General features: G+C 36.5%; 1 protein-coding gene across 2 annotated transcripts; it reads left to right on the top strand.

Annotated features, from left to right (window-relative positions):
- Positions 1-215: 215 nt before the first annotated feature.
- PANK3 (pantothenate kinase 3) lies at positions 216-16510 on the top strand. 2 transcript variants are annotated; one of them, XM_072630928.1, is made up of 7 exons: positions 216-371; positions 6440-6792; positions 9941-10194; positions 12139-12315; positions 12853-12976; positions 14703-14828; positions 15309-16510. In XM_072630928.1, exons 1-7 carry the CDS (start codon positions 344-346, stop codon positions 15357-15359), a joined length of 1113 nt encoding a protein of 370 aa, XP_072487029.1. In that variant the 5' UTR covers positions 216-343; the 3' UTR covers positions 15360-16510. The 2 variants fall into 2 exon arrangements, with proteins under 2 accessions (XP_072487029.1, XP_072487030.1); XM_072630929.1 differs by lacking the exon at positions 9941-10194 and having other exon boundaries at positions 279-371.
- Positions 16511-16946: the final 436 nt, after the last annotated feature.

Genomic DNA, 16946 nt, shown 5'->3' with positions numbered 1-16946 from the left:
CGGCGGCGGTGGGGCCCGGAGCGGCGAGCGCCGGCGTCTGTCCCCCATCGCGCCCTCCGACCCCCACCGCGTCGGCCGCGCCTCAGGAGCTGCAGGGGGTCCCGGTCCAGAGGCGGGCCTTCCCCCCCACCGCCCGCCCACTCGGCCGGGCATCGCCTCAGGCGGCCGGCAGCCCCGCCCCGCTCCGAGCCCGCCTCCCGCGGCGCTGTGGGGAGGACCTGGCCCGCGCTTTGGCGCCGCCGCCTCGGGACCGAGGAGCCCTCGGGCCGAGCCGCCGCCGCCGCCGCCGTCTCCCGGAGCAGGCCCCGCCGCCGCCGCTGCCCCAGCTCCCCCGGCGGGCAGCATGAAGATCAAGGATGCCAAAAAACCTTGTAAGTTGGGGGTCGGGCTGCTGCCTCCCCGGGGCCGCGGCGGCGGGGGGCGAGAAAGGGACTTCTCGGGGGCTGGGGGGAGGGGCTCGCCGCCCCACTTCCTGCGCTCCTTGGGGCTCCGCGGAAAGTTGGGGCTTTTAGCGCCGCTCCCCCGCTGCTCTCCACCTCCCACCCCCCCTTCAAATACGAACTCTTACAAAAACTAACTTCATCTCCAGGCGTCCGAGCGAGGGACACCCGAGAATCAGCCTTGCTCGGTGGGTCGCCCCTCGGCCCATCCCGAAAATAGGTCACGGTCACGTTAACGCGAGGCCTTACGGTTTACAAAGGGTGGTCTTCGCCCTCCCTGTGCCCGTGGTGGGGTCGTCCCTGCAGCTCTCCCCCCACCTTCCAGAGCAGGAACCTAAGACAATCGCGATGGGCTTCTCCTTTTGCTAGCGAAGGGACAGCCCGAACTTGAAGTAAAGTCTCCCAGAGCTGACAGCTGGCCGCTCTGTGCTAAAAAGATGCCGGCCGACTCCCCTGCCGACCACGGTGCCCAAACCGCGATGCTCGGCATGTTTCTGAAGTCGCCTTTCCTTGTGGCATCCGTTCAGGTGCGTGTTGGAGCGAAGCAAGGAAGAAGTACCATTTTCAGCGAGTTCGGAGACACGCTTCCCTTAATAACTTGCTGACTTTTTGGCATTAGCCTTGTTGACCAGAGCAATGACATGGTTTTGAATGCGCACGTAGAACTTGTCCATTACCACTCGTAGTCTCTGTTTTACCTGATTCACAAAGAAGGAAAATACGTGTGATTCCGTTGGCTTTTCTTGCATATTTGCGGTGTGTTTTGTTGGTTGTTTGGCTGTTGGGATGACCTTATTTTAAGCGCTCTCCCAGCCTTCTTATTTTACAAATTGGGTTCCACTTGATGGATCTGGAGGCGTGGGGTAGATCATTGTTAATGAAAACTGGAAAAGGCTGAGTAGATTTAAGTTAACATATACAACAGCTTGATAAACCTAGATGTAAATTGTGATCCACGTAACAAGTAGAAGACTTAAAGATGTTTGGGGCAGGTGGGAAACTTGGAACGGGAATATTAGAGGAAGCTGTGCGGTCTCCAACGCTTAATACCTGTGTGACCATGTGCAAGTCATTTTACTTCGCTGACCTTCGGAATCTATCTGTAAATGGAAATGATATTTTTAAACTCTATGTCATAGGGTTGCTTTGATTATTTGTGTATGTATGTTACAGCTACGTATGTTTTGTAGACCTTAGTTCATTATAATAACGTTCGATTTTAGTAGTAATTCATATTAGTCGAGCACACCGGGAAGAAAGGCTGTATATCAAGTTCCTACTTTCCAAAGAGTTTACATAAAAGGGAGTAATAGGAATGGTTAAAACCTGAACTGGTTTTTGTTTTATTTTGTTTTGAGACAGCAAGATTGTGATTGTTAGAGAGCTGATCTCAGGGTCGAGACCTGTGTTTAAGTTCTCTTGACACTAGTTGGGTGACCTCTCAGTGCCACAGGCAACTGTTAGGAAATTTCTTCCGAGGAAGTTTTCTGTACCAGTGAAATCATAGGTCCATGCCAAAACAGTTTTTTTTCATCCACTGATAAATTTTCCCTGCTCATCTCAATTTTTAAAAGACTGCCATTCACCTAAATAATTTCAACCAAAACTCTCTTGGTTGTAATATATGCATGTATAGCTCATCTGTAGAGAAATTTGAAGTTTGTAATAGCAATTTTCCAAACCATAGCATTACTAAGGAAGATAGTGCAAATATTGTTACCTTTATTTTATAGTACTTAAAACTTAGATTGATTGACATATCCTTAAAACGTCAAAGCTGAGATTTGAACCCAGATATCCTAATGCTGAGTCTAGTGTGTTTCCACTGCTCACTGTTACCTACCTTTGGCATATAGTGAACTTTCAGCTAGCTTGATTTTAATTCTAAGGAGTAACCCAACTCTATTTTTTTTTTAAAGTTTTCTCTTTTAAGCACTTTGCAATATGGAACTAGGTGCAAATCTACTACCTTGTCATTTAATTCTATTTCTTAAAAAGCCACCAAAATTTTATCATTGTTGTTTTTTTCTTTTCACTGGTGGTGTTTAAATAGCTCTTTGGTGCTGGGTTCTTTTTTTTTCCTTTTGCAACATTTAACAGTATATAAAACTTGTATAACATACTATGTTAGAAATTAACAGCCATGCCTTTGTGATTCAGTATTTTCTGTTAATCATTAAAGAGATAGTTGGAAATCCCAGGTTTTTCCTTTTGCCTACATAGAACAAATCTGTACCTTAAAGTCCTTGTGATTATTGGAAAGTGGGAGGAGGGGTCGCTGCTAATGGGGCTGATGGCCACTGGAGTAGAACCAGGTGAGGAACAAGAACAGGAGGTTGTCAACAAGAGAAGTTCCAGAAAAGATTAAAACACTATACTTGGTTTGCCCTGTTATATTAGATTGTTGCATCTTGAATTATTTTGTTCTCAGAAACTGTATTTACAGGTTATAATGTAGTGGTAACCTTATTGATGTGTTCATTTTTGACTTTTTCACTTGTGGGTGCTTTTCATGCTTTCTAAGGAACAAAAGTTTTGGGGGGGGTGTATTTGTAGCTTAGCTCTTAGGCTATATTATTCCATGTTGCAAGTATTTGCAATTTGTTTCTTACACTCAAGGTAAGTAGAATATAGATATGTTCCTATTTTAGGAATTGGGAATTTTGAATTTGGTAACTTATGGTCTGTAATCAGACTCTCAGACAGAAGTAGGTCTGAAACTAGGATTGTTCTCCCATGCTTCCTTAAGTGGTAGCATTATCCATATTGTAAATGGGTTCCACAATTTTAACTTGAATTCCAGTAGTCCTTTTGTGTTGATGTTACGGATTTCTGGGCAAAAGGTGGGAAGCACTAACTTTTTTCTGAGATTAGGGTACATCATGATTTCTGTCAGACAGGAGTAGACCTCATTATATTTTGCACTCTTATAGCAGTGTATTTGCCCTGATTTTTCATATTAAAATTAGACACCTAAAATTTAGATCAGTTTAATAAAGACTTTTTATTTAAAGAGTTAGTCTTCAATTAAGAAATAAGCCAACCACATAGACTTTTCTAACAGGAAGGATAGACTGTCAGAAGATTGGAACATAGAGCTTGATTTACGTCCTTAAAAGTTCTCTGACTTTGGGGAGATAACTTCATTTATTAGGGCCTCAGTTTCCTCATCTATAAAACTTAGGGATTGGATTTAATGATCCGTACACACTTTTTCAGCTCTGTAATTATGTGTGACCTAAGACATTCATATGGCCTCTCAGAATTGTTCTTGCACATTGGATCAGTCATAGGCTTTGTTCTAGAATGTCAGTGTCCTCCTTTTCAGGTATATGACAATTCAACAGACTTCCAAATTTAGTTTGCTGTTTGATTTGGGTGGTTTTCTAAATTGAATAAAAATTAGTAGATGAATTGAATGCACTTTTTATAAATGTGCTCTTTATAGAAAATGTTTAATTTATGGGTACTGTTCTTTTTTTAGGTAGCTAGAACAAATTAAAGTGATTTTGCAAACCTAATTGTCATGCTCTTAAATCTTGTAGCATAGGGTCAGTTCAGTTATGAGATTTTTCTCATTGTAAACACAATTTCCCCTCCACTTATAGCCTAGGGCTTTCCTAGCACATCAGCCTTTGACTGAAAAAAATTCATAGAATATTAACATTCATATGACTATGAAATCATGAAAAAGATTTTTTTTCCCCTACAGAATTCAGTATACCAGTCATTCCTACAGCCAGGATCATCAATGTGTACTTTGGAGTTAAATGGTATTATGACCTAGGGGTCAAAAACTGAGTTTAATCTTGGGTTTTCCTGCATGGTTTCAAAAACAGTAAAGGTGTTTCTTCATTTACGAACTGGAAATAACTCCCTATGCCATAAGCTTCTTTTGAGTGTTAACAAATGCTTATATGTAACTTTTGAAAAGAACAAAGCTATATATATATGGTGCTAATTGGGGTTTTCACTTTGATGTTGGGTGGTATTGATATTTATAATTCTTGTCCAGAGGTTCCTGGCAAGAAAAAAGGCATGATCTGTGAACCTCACAGAGCTTTCTAAGTTTGCCTGCTGAGTGATACTTATGATTTGGGGTATATTTTTTTTGTATGGATGCAGAGGCTCAGAGTTTAAAAGATTGCAGATCAAATTTTTATGAATTCATACAATGTTGAGTTTCAGAAAGATAATATTTTATGAGATTAATAACTCCCCCAATTCACCACACTTTTGAGTAATATTGATTGTATAGAGAGCAGGTTTTTCTCAGAACCCTTCTAGAACTTGAAGCCATGGAAGTACTTATCATGGTTATGCAGTGCCAGAATGGCTTCTTTGTTTAATACCCCAGGAAAATGCCCTAATTCCATATTTATTCAACAAATTGGAAAAATTCTTAGTCTTTTTTGCTTTGTTGGATAAATAGAATTGCCCCTATTGAAATGTGTATATCCAAGGAATGATATTTAGTGTGGAGTTTCCCCTTGTAATTATTAGTTTTACTGAATGGTACTTGTGATTTATCTAAATTTTTTTTAAATGGAGGGGGAAAATCCCATAGGATTAAGATTCTGAAGCAGTTAATTTGGGATCTTAAAATACAAATCAATGTCTATAATTTACAATATAAATAATAGGTTTGTTTTGGTTGAAAACTAAAAGCTCGTTTTTAAATCTATATTTGATCTTACATCTTTTTTTAAAGCTGTGTTCCTGATATAACTTTTAACAAAGGGGTTTTCATATGTAAATTGATACTGCTACTTATTTGAGTCTTGTGCTATATATAGTCAGCTAAACAAAATAGAGGTGATCTATGTTTTTTGTTAAGTGGGTAGAGCTGTGTGCCTTGCTTGAGTCAGGTTCAGATATAAACCTAAGTTCAGATATGACCTTTGACACTTAGAAGTTGTGTGATTCTGAGCAAGTCACTTAACTTCTGTCTGCTTTAGTTTCTTCAACTGTAAAATAGAAATAATGGCACCTACCTCACAAAGTTGTTTTAAGAATAAAATGAGATATTTTTAAAAGGCTTAAGCACAGTGCAGAGACATAGCAGGTGTTATTTGAATGTTTATTCCTTTCCTCTTAAGCCCTTCCCCTGTATATACTGGTGTAGGATAGTAATAAAACTTGTTACTATATGATAAAGATTTCTTTACAATTGAATAGGGACAATATATGTGTATCTTTTTTTCATTTGTGAATAGAACCTTGCATGTCAACTTTTAAAGTCCTTAGCTCACCTGCCCCCCTTTTTGAAATAATTTACTAATTTTAGCCTGTGGAATATGTTTCAAGCAAGGGAAATATGAAGGTATTGTTAGGGAAGGCTAATAAAGAAAAGTAGGGTTGTAAAATAAGAATTAAGGAGAATTCTCCTTAATAAATTTTCCATGGAAATTGTTAGGTATTTTAATCAGACCTAAGGAAAAAGGTATCCTAAAATACTAAAGAATTTGTGGAAAACCTATTCCTGTTATGAAAAGAAATGCACCAAAAAAAACATAATTTATTCAGCAGCATTATTTAGGGAAATAGCACAAAAGTAACACTAAGACTGGATTCTTCTTTTCCACTAACTACGCTCAGACCTTGGGTAAAAGTTTTAGCTTCTTTGGGCCTCTTTTACTCATCTGAAGTATGAGGGAATTGGATTTTAGTTGATTTCTAATATTCTTTTCAACTTTAGAGAAATTAGTTTGAAAAAAAAAAAGTTAGACTAGTTTGCAGGGAAAATAGTGTTTCAGTTTAGGTGGTTGATGGGTGTGGTGGCCTGTAATCCCTGTGAGATTGACCAACTGTGGTAGATTGCTCGAGATCAGGAATTCTGAGCTTCAGTGGGGTTGTCTGTGAGTGCCTGTTGTATTTCTATCCTGGACAAGATAGGGAGACCTAATCGCCAAAACAAAAGGTAGAATTTGTGACTAACTAATATGATTTTTGCTTTCTCAGAGATCAGTGTTGATTTCTATCATTTCTTATATTCACAGCATTCCCATGGTTTGGCATGGACATAGGAGGCACTCTTGTGAAACTTGCCTACTTTGAACCCATTGATATCACAGCAGAGGAGGAGCAAGAAGAAGTTGAAAGTTTAAAAAGTATCCGGAAATATCTGACTTCTAATGTAGCCTATGGGTTAACTGGAGTTAGGGATGTTCATCTCGAACTTAAGGATTTGACACTTTTTGGGCGAAGAGGGAACTTGCACTTTATCAGATTTCCAACCCATGACCTGCCTACTTTTATCCAAATGGGGAGAGATAAAAACTTCTCAACTTTACACACGGTGCTATGTGCTACTGGAGGTGGTGCTTACAAGTTTGAAAAAGATTTTCGCACGGTAGGTAACTGTTAAAAAAAATTATTGCAAGTCTAACTAATTTTTGCTTTAATATCAAGCTACCTTACCTGTAGTTTATACCTGAGCTACTTAGCCCCATTAATAAGCTAGTGTGTACTGAAAGTCTGGATTTAAGAAAATAGAACATCTGTATAATATAGTACTGTACAGATTTGGATATCCATGTTCATGATGCAAATCATGTTTCCAAGAACAAGATTCTACACTCATTTGAAATTTGATGTGACTGCTTTATTACATTTGTTAGAGTTCTCTGCCCCAACACGTAACATAGGTCATAAAGGAACTTCTAGTGTGTTTTTAAAGACCTATTTAAGGTGGAAATCTGCTTCGGAGACCTATCAGGCTACAGTACAATTATCTTCGAATTGTCTCTGTCATTGAATCCATCATCCATTCCCAGTTAATGCTGTACAGATAACTTGAGGAGGAGGCCGTCACCCTGTCAAACTTCTCTTGGACCAGTGCCTCCTATCCTGAAAGCTTGGATGAATTTCTTAGCTATTCAGCAGGTTTCAGTTCTATTTCCTTACTATTATTTCTAGCATGCTTTTATCCCCCAGGTGGTTGGATGCTGTTACTGATTGTCCTAGATTGTCCCTGTAAAAACAAGCATTGGGCAAATTGATGGTAACTGGTTCCTTCGATGTTGTATTTAATGGAAGGTTGGACTAGATGATGTTTGAAGTTTTTTTTGTTTTTAAAAGTCCACAATTTTCTGATTCTATAAAAAGCTAAAAAAATTTATTTACACATTATATTATATATTTATTATGTTTTATTTACATGTTATCACATGCACTAATCAACAAGCATTTATTAAGTGCCTCTTTGAGCCCTTGGTTCTAAAAATAAACAGATTAATCTCTACTCTTAAGGAGGTTTGCATTCTGTTGGGGGAGACAGCATGTACATATTTTAGTATATGCAGAATAAATATGGACTTCACTTCTTTACTAATGTATTGTAAATGGAAAATCTTTTTAAAACCAAAATAATTTATTGTCTTTCTGTCTAAACTCTTTCTCTCTTCACAGTTTTCCTCCTACTGTCAAATGTACCACCATCTGCCTAGTCACCTAGACTTTAGTGTCATCTTCAGCTTATCACTTGCATTCACCCTACATGTCCAGTCAATCAGATCATCATTTTGGCCTTCATAGTTTTTCATATGTGTACACCTTCTTCTTTCTGTTTATTCAACCACCATGTTTATCACCTCATGCCTAGGTTATTGCAGTAGCCTTCTAATTGGTTTCCCTGACTCTGAGTCTCTCTTCAATCCATCTCCCATTCAGCTATCAAATTGGTTTTTATGAGACAGATATGATCATGTTATCTGTCATAACAGACAGATAATGCCTCCTGCTCAGTAAACTATAGTGGCTCCTTGCCACCTCCAGGATCAAGTATAAAATTTTCTGTTTAGCATTTAAAGCCATTTACATCCTAGCTTCTTCCTCACTTTTATGGTCTTCTCATGATTTATTCTCCTCTATATATACTCAATGAATCAGCTACACTGGCCTTACTGTTCCTCACATGTCACTCTGCCTTGACGCTGGCTGTCATCCATTATTGGCATGTTCTCCCTCCTCACTTCCTGGTTTTCCTGGCTTCCTTTAGAACTCAACTCAAATGCCATTCTATAGGAGGCCTTTCCTGTCTACCCCAATTGCTTTTTCTCTTGATACTATCTTCCATTTGCACTATATACATAATTATATTGGCTTCTCAATTGGAATGTGACTCTCTTGAGACAGTAGGAACTGTGTTTTTGTCTTTTATTTGTATCCCAAAGCTTGGCATGTTGTAAGTACCTGTACAAATGCTGATTGACTTAGTGACATTTAAATTTCTTAGCTTTTGGAAATAACTGCTGTTTTTAAAAATAAAAAAATGATGTTAGCATGCCAAAATTATTCAGTTTGTGATTTTGAGTCAACCTAGACATCTAACATTCAGTTTGACAGGTAGTTGGTCGTATAGTTTATTTTACTTTTGAGTTTGGCCAGCTTAGGTAGGGACATTTTATTGCATTTGCCTGGTGTTCTTGAGCACTGTTGTTCATTGGAACCCACTAATGCCTTTTAGGTTACAAAGCACTCAAAAAAAATTACTGAATTGACATTTTTTTAGGTGATGGAATCCTTCACCATTGACTTTTCTTCAGATAAAAAAATGTTAGAGAAGGAGCACTTTTCTTATTGTATTACTACATGACAATTTCATATCTAATGTCAAGACCATAAAATGATACCTGTTGTATTTCTTAATCTAATTGGTATTCCAGTTTAAATGTTTTATTTGCTTCTACAATAAGGGGTACGGAGGGGATCCACATATTTAAGTAGTCAAATGCCTCAGATGCTCAAGCAGACAGTAAGTGATCTGTCAATGAAGCTGTAAAAGAGATCTCCCTCCATTTGCTATATCTCCTGAAATAATTGTGAACATCACATCTTTCCTAAATTACTGTGTATCTTGAAACGTGAAAGTTATGAATAAGCATGTTGAACGATACTCAGGGAGGGAAAAAGCCCCCAGATATAGTGCCTTTCATGTAAGCTATTTCCTAGAGCATTTCTAATGTAGTTAGTAGAGCCTACCAAAGGAGTGACAGATAACAGTGCTAATAAGTAGAGATTGGAAATGAAGATCAGAAAATTAAGTGGGATAGGACATAAAGTTCAAATTATTAAGATTTTTAAATGGGATAACTTGGAAATTCTGAAACAAGGCTTAATAAAAGCTAATGAAACTTTTCGTAAGAGATCATAATAGCATAGATTTAACACTAGAAAGGACCACAGAGGTCATCTGGTCCAGATCTCTCATTTTATAGATGTTGAAATTGAGTTCCGGAAAGGTTAAGTGACTTGCCTAGAGTCGCATGTAATTCAACTCTTAGGTTAGATACATTACTCTTTCCACCATACCTTTGAAGTTCTGCAGAGTGATTATAAATGGCAGTTTTGTTCCAAGTGTTGAAAACAGCTAGTGTTGTACAAGCTTTTTGAACAGACAACCAGAATCATGTAAAGTCTAACATTATTAAGCTTACTTGAATGGTTGATATATTTTGTTTTTTAAATGGCTGGTGATGTTTTCTTTTTTTAAAAAACAGATTGGAAACCTCCAGCTGCACAAACTGGATGAACTTGACTGCCTTGTAAAGGGCTTGCTATATATAGATTCTGTCAGTTTTAATGGGCAGGCAGAATGCTATTACTTTGGCAATGCCTCAGAACCTGAAAGATGCCAAAAGATGCCTTTTAACTTAGATGACCCATATCCACTACTGGTCGTGAACATTGGTTCTGGAGTTAGTATTTTAGCTGTCCATTCCAAAGACAACTATAAGCGAGTTACTGGAACAAGGTAATAACTGTTCAGTCTTGTGAATGCACAAATAAATTCTTAAATCAACATTATGCAAGGTATACATTCTAAAGGAACTGATTTCCTTTTCCTGTTATTCACTGCTTATTTGTAGTCTGTTGAAGAGTTACTTTGAAAAGAAGCAAAGGTATAGCAGTATTATCCTCTGTAGATTTCCATCAGTGGAAATACAAATTTCTTTGTAAATAGATAATACTGACCCTGTCAGGAAGGCAGCTTACGTTTATTTAACAATGAAAGCTACGTTGGTATGTAATGTGAAATAAAAAGTTTTTTATGTGGGGTGGGGTATTTTCATACGTACATACATACACGCACATGCACACACTTTTTTAAGTGTGAATGAGTTTTTACTTGCCATAAATCCTTAAGTAGATAGTTACTTATGATCTGCTCCATCAATTTTAGTGTCATGCTTAAAGACTGAAGTTTTAATGCTGTATTGATTATACCACAAGTTATTTTAGATCCTCGCAAAACAACTGTTTATTTGGAATAAATTCATGGAACTCCCTACAGTATTTTAAGAACAAGAAACTCATTTCCTTAGTGCTTAACTTCTCTAGCAATCAAAGCTCTCCCCCATTCTCATTATTGTTGAGAAGGCAAGGTAAATGTTGCATCCATTTATCACTGGGAAAACTAAAACGCAGGGAAGTTAAGTTAATGAAATAGAACAGTGCATCAATGATAAAGTATACTAGAAAAATTTAAAATCTGCGCCCCTCAGAATCACTGTTTCAAATTAGGGACTCTGATTAATAACTTTTCCTATGCCTACTTGAGTATTTAATAGTCATCTTCAGTGCTTCATTTTGTTGTTTCTAGAAAGCTATGCTGAAGTAGTACAAGGACTGGCAGCTTCTGCTGTGCTGGACAGGCTTTGTGAGCCAATTCCTTGGCTACAGCAACCCATGAAACAAAAAAATTGCACATTGGGTCTCAGTCCTGTGTGTCTTTCTTCCACCTCTGTATCGCCAGTGTTGCTTTTTTTTTTTTTTTTTTTTTTAAGACCATCTATAAACTTTGAACTGTCCTAAGACATAACCCTGAAAAGGTTTGGTGAAACCCAGGAAATTTTTGTCAGCAAAGCAGCAAAGACTGTGAACTTATTTTAATGTTCACAACAAAAAAGATGTGAAATCAGCAGCCATTTGGTACAAAATTGATTAGGATACATTTAGTTTTATTTAGAAATTGCAGCTACAATAACATTTTTCCCAGTATATGAAGTTCTTTCCTTTGCCCCTTTATTTACATGTGCAGGTGGTGTTAGAAGAAATTTTTTTAGACTCGAGTTTCTTTCAGCTCTAAATTTATGAGCCTACATATATTTCCCTACAAGAGATAGTTACTTCAGTTCCCTCTCTAGACCCATTTTTCAAGATGGTTCCCCCTGGGTGTCAGAACTTAATATAAGAAAACTTATAATACCTTTGCTGAGTCATTGCTAACCCAGGTCAAGTTGGATGGATTCTGGACTTAAACGTTTTAAACTGACTCCCTTTCACAGACCATTCATTTGAGAACCACATAGAACTTGGGTTTTTTAAGCACATCAAGAAAATAGGTCAGCAAACATTTTTTAAACACTTGTTATATGCCTGGCACTGTGATAATCACTGGGAGTACAACTACAGGCAGAAAGAAAGAGGAACTTACATTCTAAAGGGGGAAGATAACACGAAAGGAAGCTAAAGGTGGGAAAATGGAAAAGTAAGATACCTAGTCAAGGGGGGGGGGGGGGTCATGATTGAGCAACTGGGAGAGTCAGGAAAAAGGAGGAATATGAGTAACCTGGACATCCTCATTAAAATGGAGGTTCTGAGAGGAACCCAGAATTTTTTTCAGTATCTTCACTTTTGAGAAGTGACCCTGGAGAAAGAATATATAACTCATGAATTTTTTTTCTCTTTTGTTTAGCCTTGGAGGTGGTACATTTCTGGGCTTATGCAGTTTACTGACTGGCTGTGAAAGTTTTGAAGAAGCTCTTGAAATGGCTTCCAAAGGTGACAGCACCCATGCTGATAAATTGGTCCGTGATATTTATGGAGGAGATTATGAAAGATTTGGCTTGCCAGGGTGGGCTGTAGCATCTAGGTAAGTTAAATTCTTGAATCACTCACAAGGTCTGTTCTATTTTTGCCAACAAATAAAATGCGTAGCAAACAATTATAAGAATAGAATTTTATGTAGATAAGACTGGGGTGTTAACCTGAGTTTAAAGAGACAACTAAAAATTACCTAACATTTCACAACAGTAATTTTGTAAAATGGATCAGAATTTTTCCCTGTTCATATATTTCTAGAGCAGAAAATTTTCCTAGATTCTAATGTTAAAATAAATAGTGTATGATAACATATTCCAAGAATTAGTAGTATTCTAATTTGTATAGTCACTCTTACAGATAGAATTTTTACTTCAAATGTTTTATGTCAATAGTTTTGTGTATGTAATTTGTGTTAAGAAGATCAGCCATAGATAATTTTTTTAAACCTGTGAGGAAAAAAGCTCTTTTTCCATGGCTATGAGAAGTTCTTCTGTAATAACAGACTGCCTTATTTACGGTGGATTTGACCTCTCCTCTTCTTTGTTCCCCTCCTCTGTCTTCTTTCATTTTCCTTCCCTCCCTGCAGTTTTGGAAACATGATTTATAAGGAGAAGAGAGAATCCGTTAGTAAAGAAGATCTAGCGAGAGCTACTTTAGTTACTATCACCAATAACATTGGTTCTATAGCAAGGATGTGTGCTGATAATGAGGTAAGGATACACTGAATTAGATGAAAAATGCTGAATGAAAACTATATCACCATAAAGTTTTTAAAATATTTGAGGAGTTTTTAAAATTTATTTTATTTTCATTAAAACCCAAGGATTAATATATTTTGCTCACTTTTTATCATTATAGTTTAATTGGCAGACAAATAAGGTTTTAATTAGATAGGCCTTAGTTTAAAGCAATATTTACATTTCCTTTTTTATCTAGGAAACATAATGCAGAACCTTTTCAGAAAGTCTTGAATCTTATGAGTTTCATTAGAAGCTGAGCTCCAATAAATGGTGTCCTTTTTATAAAAACTAGTTCATTTTGTTTTTTATGGTCTCAATGATTTGGGACATTCATTTATTGTTTGTATTAAAATTGAACGTCTGGAAGATTTCTTATTGTCTTCGGCTTCTTTACAGTGCTGCCTTGTTGCATATGGATCAAGCAGCATTGTACAGGGCTATGAAGGCACTGAGATTTGCTCTTCAAAAAAAAATTTTAAATGGTTTAATTTTTCAATGATGAGTTGTATTTGATTTGCAGTGTTGGCCTTTATTATTTCAGATCCATAAACATTTTACAGGTATGCTTCATTTAACACACGAGTTATTTCTGGAAAGGATCAGGCTAAATTTATAATTTAGGTAAATTGTAGTTTAAATGTGCTAAAGGAATCTGGCTTCCCTGTGTCTCAGTACTTGAGATATAAAAGTATCTTTTTACGAAGTAGACTTTTAACACATTTGATGTAATTCTTACTCAGAATTTTTTTTCCTGAAATACCAGTGTATTAATATGGAATCAGTGTAAACGTCTTAGATGCAGGAAATATTTTTGTTTTCTGTCTTTATAGTATGACATTCTAGTACAGTTCTTTACACAAAAGTGCTTAGTGGTTTCTGAGTCCTGAAGATTAAGAACCTCAGTCATCAGCCCAGGTCTGCCTTTGTATTTGTTTAGAATAACAAACAGGTTTTCAAGTTATTAAAGTGTTTTTTTCCCTACTATCATCATTCTGTTATTGAAGTGTCTGAAAAACTGAATTAGTAATTAGAAGGTTGGCTGGTTATGATGGCAGACCTGTTACTTTGTTGAACCTGGGTATACACTCTTTGGCCACAGTACTTGTTAATGTGGTCTTCCCTAAATAGTGCGTATAGTTTACACATTGACAAATTCTTACTCTTTGATTATTTATCTAGATTGCAGTGTAGCTGTCATCTCCCTCCCGTTTTCTTTTGCACTAATGTCAATCTTCTTACTACAGTATTCAAATGTATAGCTTATTTTGCAAAACAAACCTTATATAGCTATTTCTAATGGAAGTGCAGTAGAAAAGAATACCTGGATTAAGTCAGAGGACCTGGGTTCAAATTATGTCTCTGCCATTTACTTGTGTGTGACTTTGGATGGTTCATTTAAACATTGATCTTCATTTACTTTTCGTTATCTACAAAATAAGAGGATTTGAATACTTGATCTTTAAGATCCATTTCAGCTCTAAATTTATGTACATGGAAACAGCTTAATCTCAAAAGTGCCATATTACCAAAGCACTTTGCAAATTTGTTAAAGTGAATTTCACTTGTAATTTGGTGTCCATTCTTAAAATGGGTTATTCAGCTACATATATTTTGAGTAAGAATTGTAGAAGAATGTTCTTGTCTATGGCAGATGTTATAATGCTTTTTCTTAGTAGCCTGGTTTTTTTCCTCTTAGAAAATAAATAGAGTTGTCTTTGTTGGAAACTTTCTACGCGTCAATACCCTATCAATGAAACTTTTGGCGTATGCATTGGATTATTGGTCCAAAGGCCAGTTGAAGGCATTGTTTCTAGAACATGAGGTATGTTGTGAGATTCTCAACTTCTTTTACTTACTTGAGAGCCTGTTGTAAATTTCCAAAAAGATATCTTTTCTTTCCTCTTCTGAAAGTTTTAAGAATTTACTTTTTTAAAAATGTAGATACTTCTTTATTCATTTAGAAATTCATTGGTTTGGCTTCTCCATGTACCAGTGGAAATCCAATCCCATATGCTTTCTCACCCTTTGTGATTCTTGTTCAAGTCTTTGTGCAAATCCTACACAAAGGATTCATCCAGCATACTAAAAGGTCTTTCTTTGATTACTCTGCTGCTAATAGACTGTCCATTTGTTATACATGGGTTATTTCTTTTTACTAAAACTCAAATCATTTTTTAACCAGAGTTAGATATGATGTTGGGGATTGTCTCATTTATTTTTCCTTGATAAATAATATATTTACTGCCTTGAAAAGCATTTACTATTATGGACATTGATATTTTTTAAAATGCTATTTCTACAGGGATACTTTGGAGCAGTTGGTGCTCTCCTGGGGCTGCCAAATTTCAGCTAAAGCATCGAAGTCACTATGTCAGTAATGCCATCCAAGTGGAACTGAAAATAAGAAGGATTATTATTGCATTATTTAAATTGATGGGAACCAAAGGACAGGGAGGGGAAACAGCGATGTTGCTGTTCATTTTTAAATGTCAAAATGGTAAGCTGCTGAATGTTGCCATATTAAAGTGAGATCTTGGTAACATGAAGCATTTCCAATTGAAATGCTTTAGGGATTTTGGTCTTACTCTTCTCTGTATATAGCCAGTATTAAATCCTTTTGATGCAATACAACCTCTGATTGAGCTTCTCAAAAATATTTTCATTTATTTTTAAGTAGTCAGCATTACAATACTGTTTACTCAAATAAAAATCTTGAAGTCCTCAAATATTTAGTTTATGAAAATAATTCATTCTGAATGTATGTTACAAGGGTCTCTTTTACCCATCTTTTGGTTACTTTTCACACTCTGTATTGGAAATTGACCATGACAACCAAAGTGTCTTTGAAAGGTTCCATTTTCACATAATGATATAAAATTTCAGGCATTGAGAACCATTGAAGCTTTTGTAATGCATTTTCTTAAAGTATGTTTCTATGGTTCTTTGAGAGATCCCCCAGTAGATTTCAAACGATTTTCAAATACCAGTGTTATTAAAATATATAGCAATTTGTGAAATTAGAGCTACATAGTAGCTTAAGCTCTGACAGCGTATTTTATAAAACTACTCTAGTTCCAGTTAGTTGGTACAAAAGAGCATTGTTCATGGAGTAAAAAATCATTATGCTTAAATACATTTAAAGATATATCTAAAATTTTATCATTTGATAACTTGATTGGTGACCTGTTTAATATAGGTACATACAGTAGATAGATAAAATGGTATGAGATCAAAGTACATCATTCAGGTTTGGTGTATTTCCTCATCTATATTCCTTTCAGACCAGAGCTTAGTCACTCATTTTTATAATGTTTGAACCAATAAGGCAAAAAACTTTGTATTCTATTATGTGAAAAAAAAAATGCCCTCCTTAACCTTTGAGTGTTTTGTTAAGCTGAAAGATTTAGTTATTTTTGAAGCTTTGTGGGATTCAGAGGCAGTATTGCAGAATCATAAAAGGATCAGTGTTTTGTACATTCTGGCAATAAAAGCATTATAATTCCATTGTTTGTAAAACTTGTTGGCCTTCGAATTTACCCTCTATTTTGGAGTCATTGTTTTTGGTAATTGGTGGAGTTTTTCAGGTTTTTGCTTTCAAAGTAACATTATTAAAGTAGTTCAGTGATATAGCACAGGTATTCATGAGATTTTTAGAATTTGGAAGGCTCAGAATATTAACCACATCTTGATATACACCATGATGGTACTCATTACATGGAGAAGTATTACACATCTGTATAAAACCACTGCATAACTCAATATATAGTCAGTAGAGAAGACTTTCTATTATGTTTTTCAGTAGCCTATGGTGCACTATATAAACATTTCTCCATCATGTATCCTTTACATATCTGTGCTCAAACGTTTACCAGACCCTGTTGATCATAAGATATTCTTTCTATAAAGGCATGAATTTCTGAACCTTGGAATTGTGAGGGAA

This window comes from Notamacropus eugenii, chromosome 1 (genome assembly GCF_028372415.1).
Source record: "Notamacropus eugenii isolate mMacEug1 chromosome 1, mMacEug1.pri_v2, whole genome shotgun sequence".
Taxonomy (NCBI): Eukaryota; Metazoa; Chordata; class Mammalia; order Diprotodontia; family Macropodidae; genus Notamacropus; species Notamacropus eugenii.
The sequence above is the reverse complement of the archived record's forward strand: the minus strand, read 5'-3'. Positions and strand labels throughout refer to the sequence as shown.

Coding starts and splice junctions, on each gene's coding strand:
- PANK3 (XM_072630928.1), top strand. CDS start 344: ATGAAGATCAAGGATGCCAAAAAACCTT. Junction 6,793..9,940: donor TTGAAAAAGATTTTCGCACG/GTAGGTAACTGT, acceptor TTTAAAAAACAG/ATTGGAAACCTCCAGCTGCA. Junction 12,316..12,852: donor GGGTGGGCTGTAGCATCTAG/GTAAGTTAAATT, acceptor CCCTCCCTGCAG/TTTTGGAAACATGATTTATA.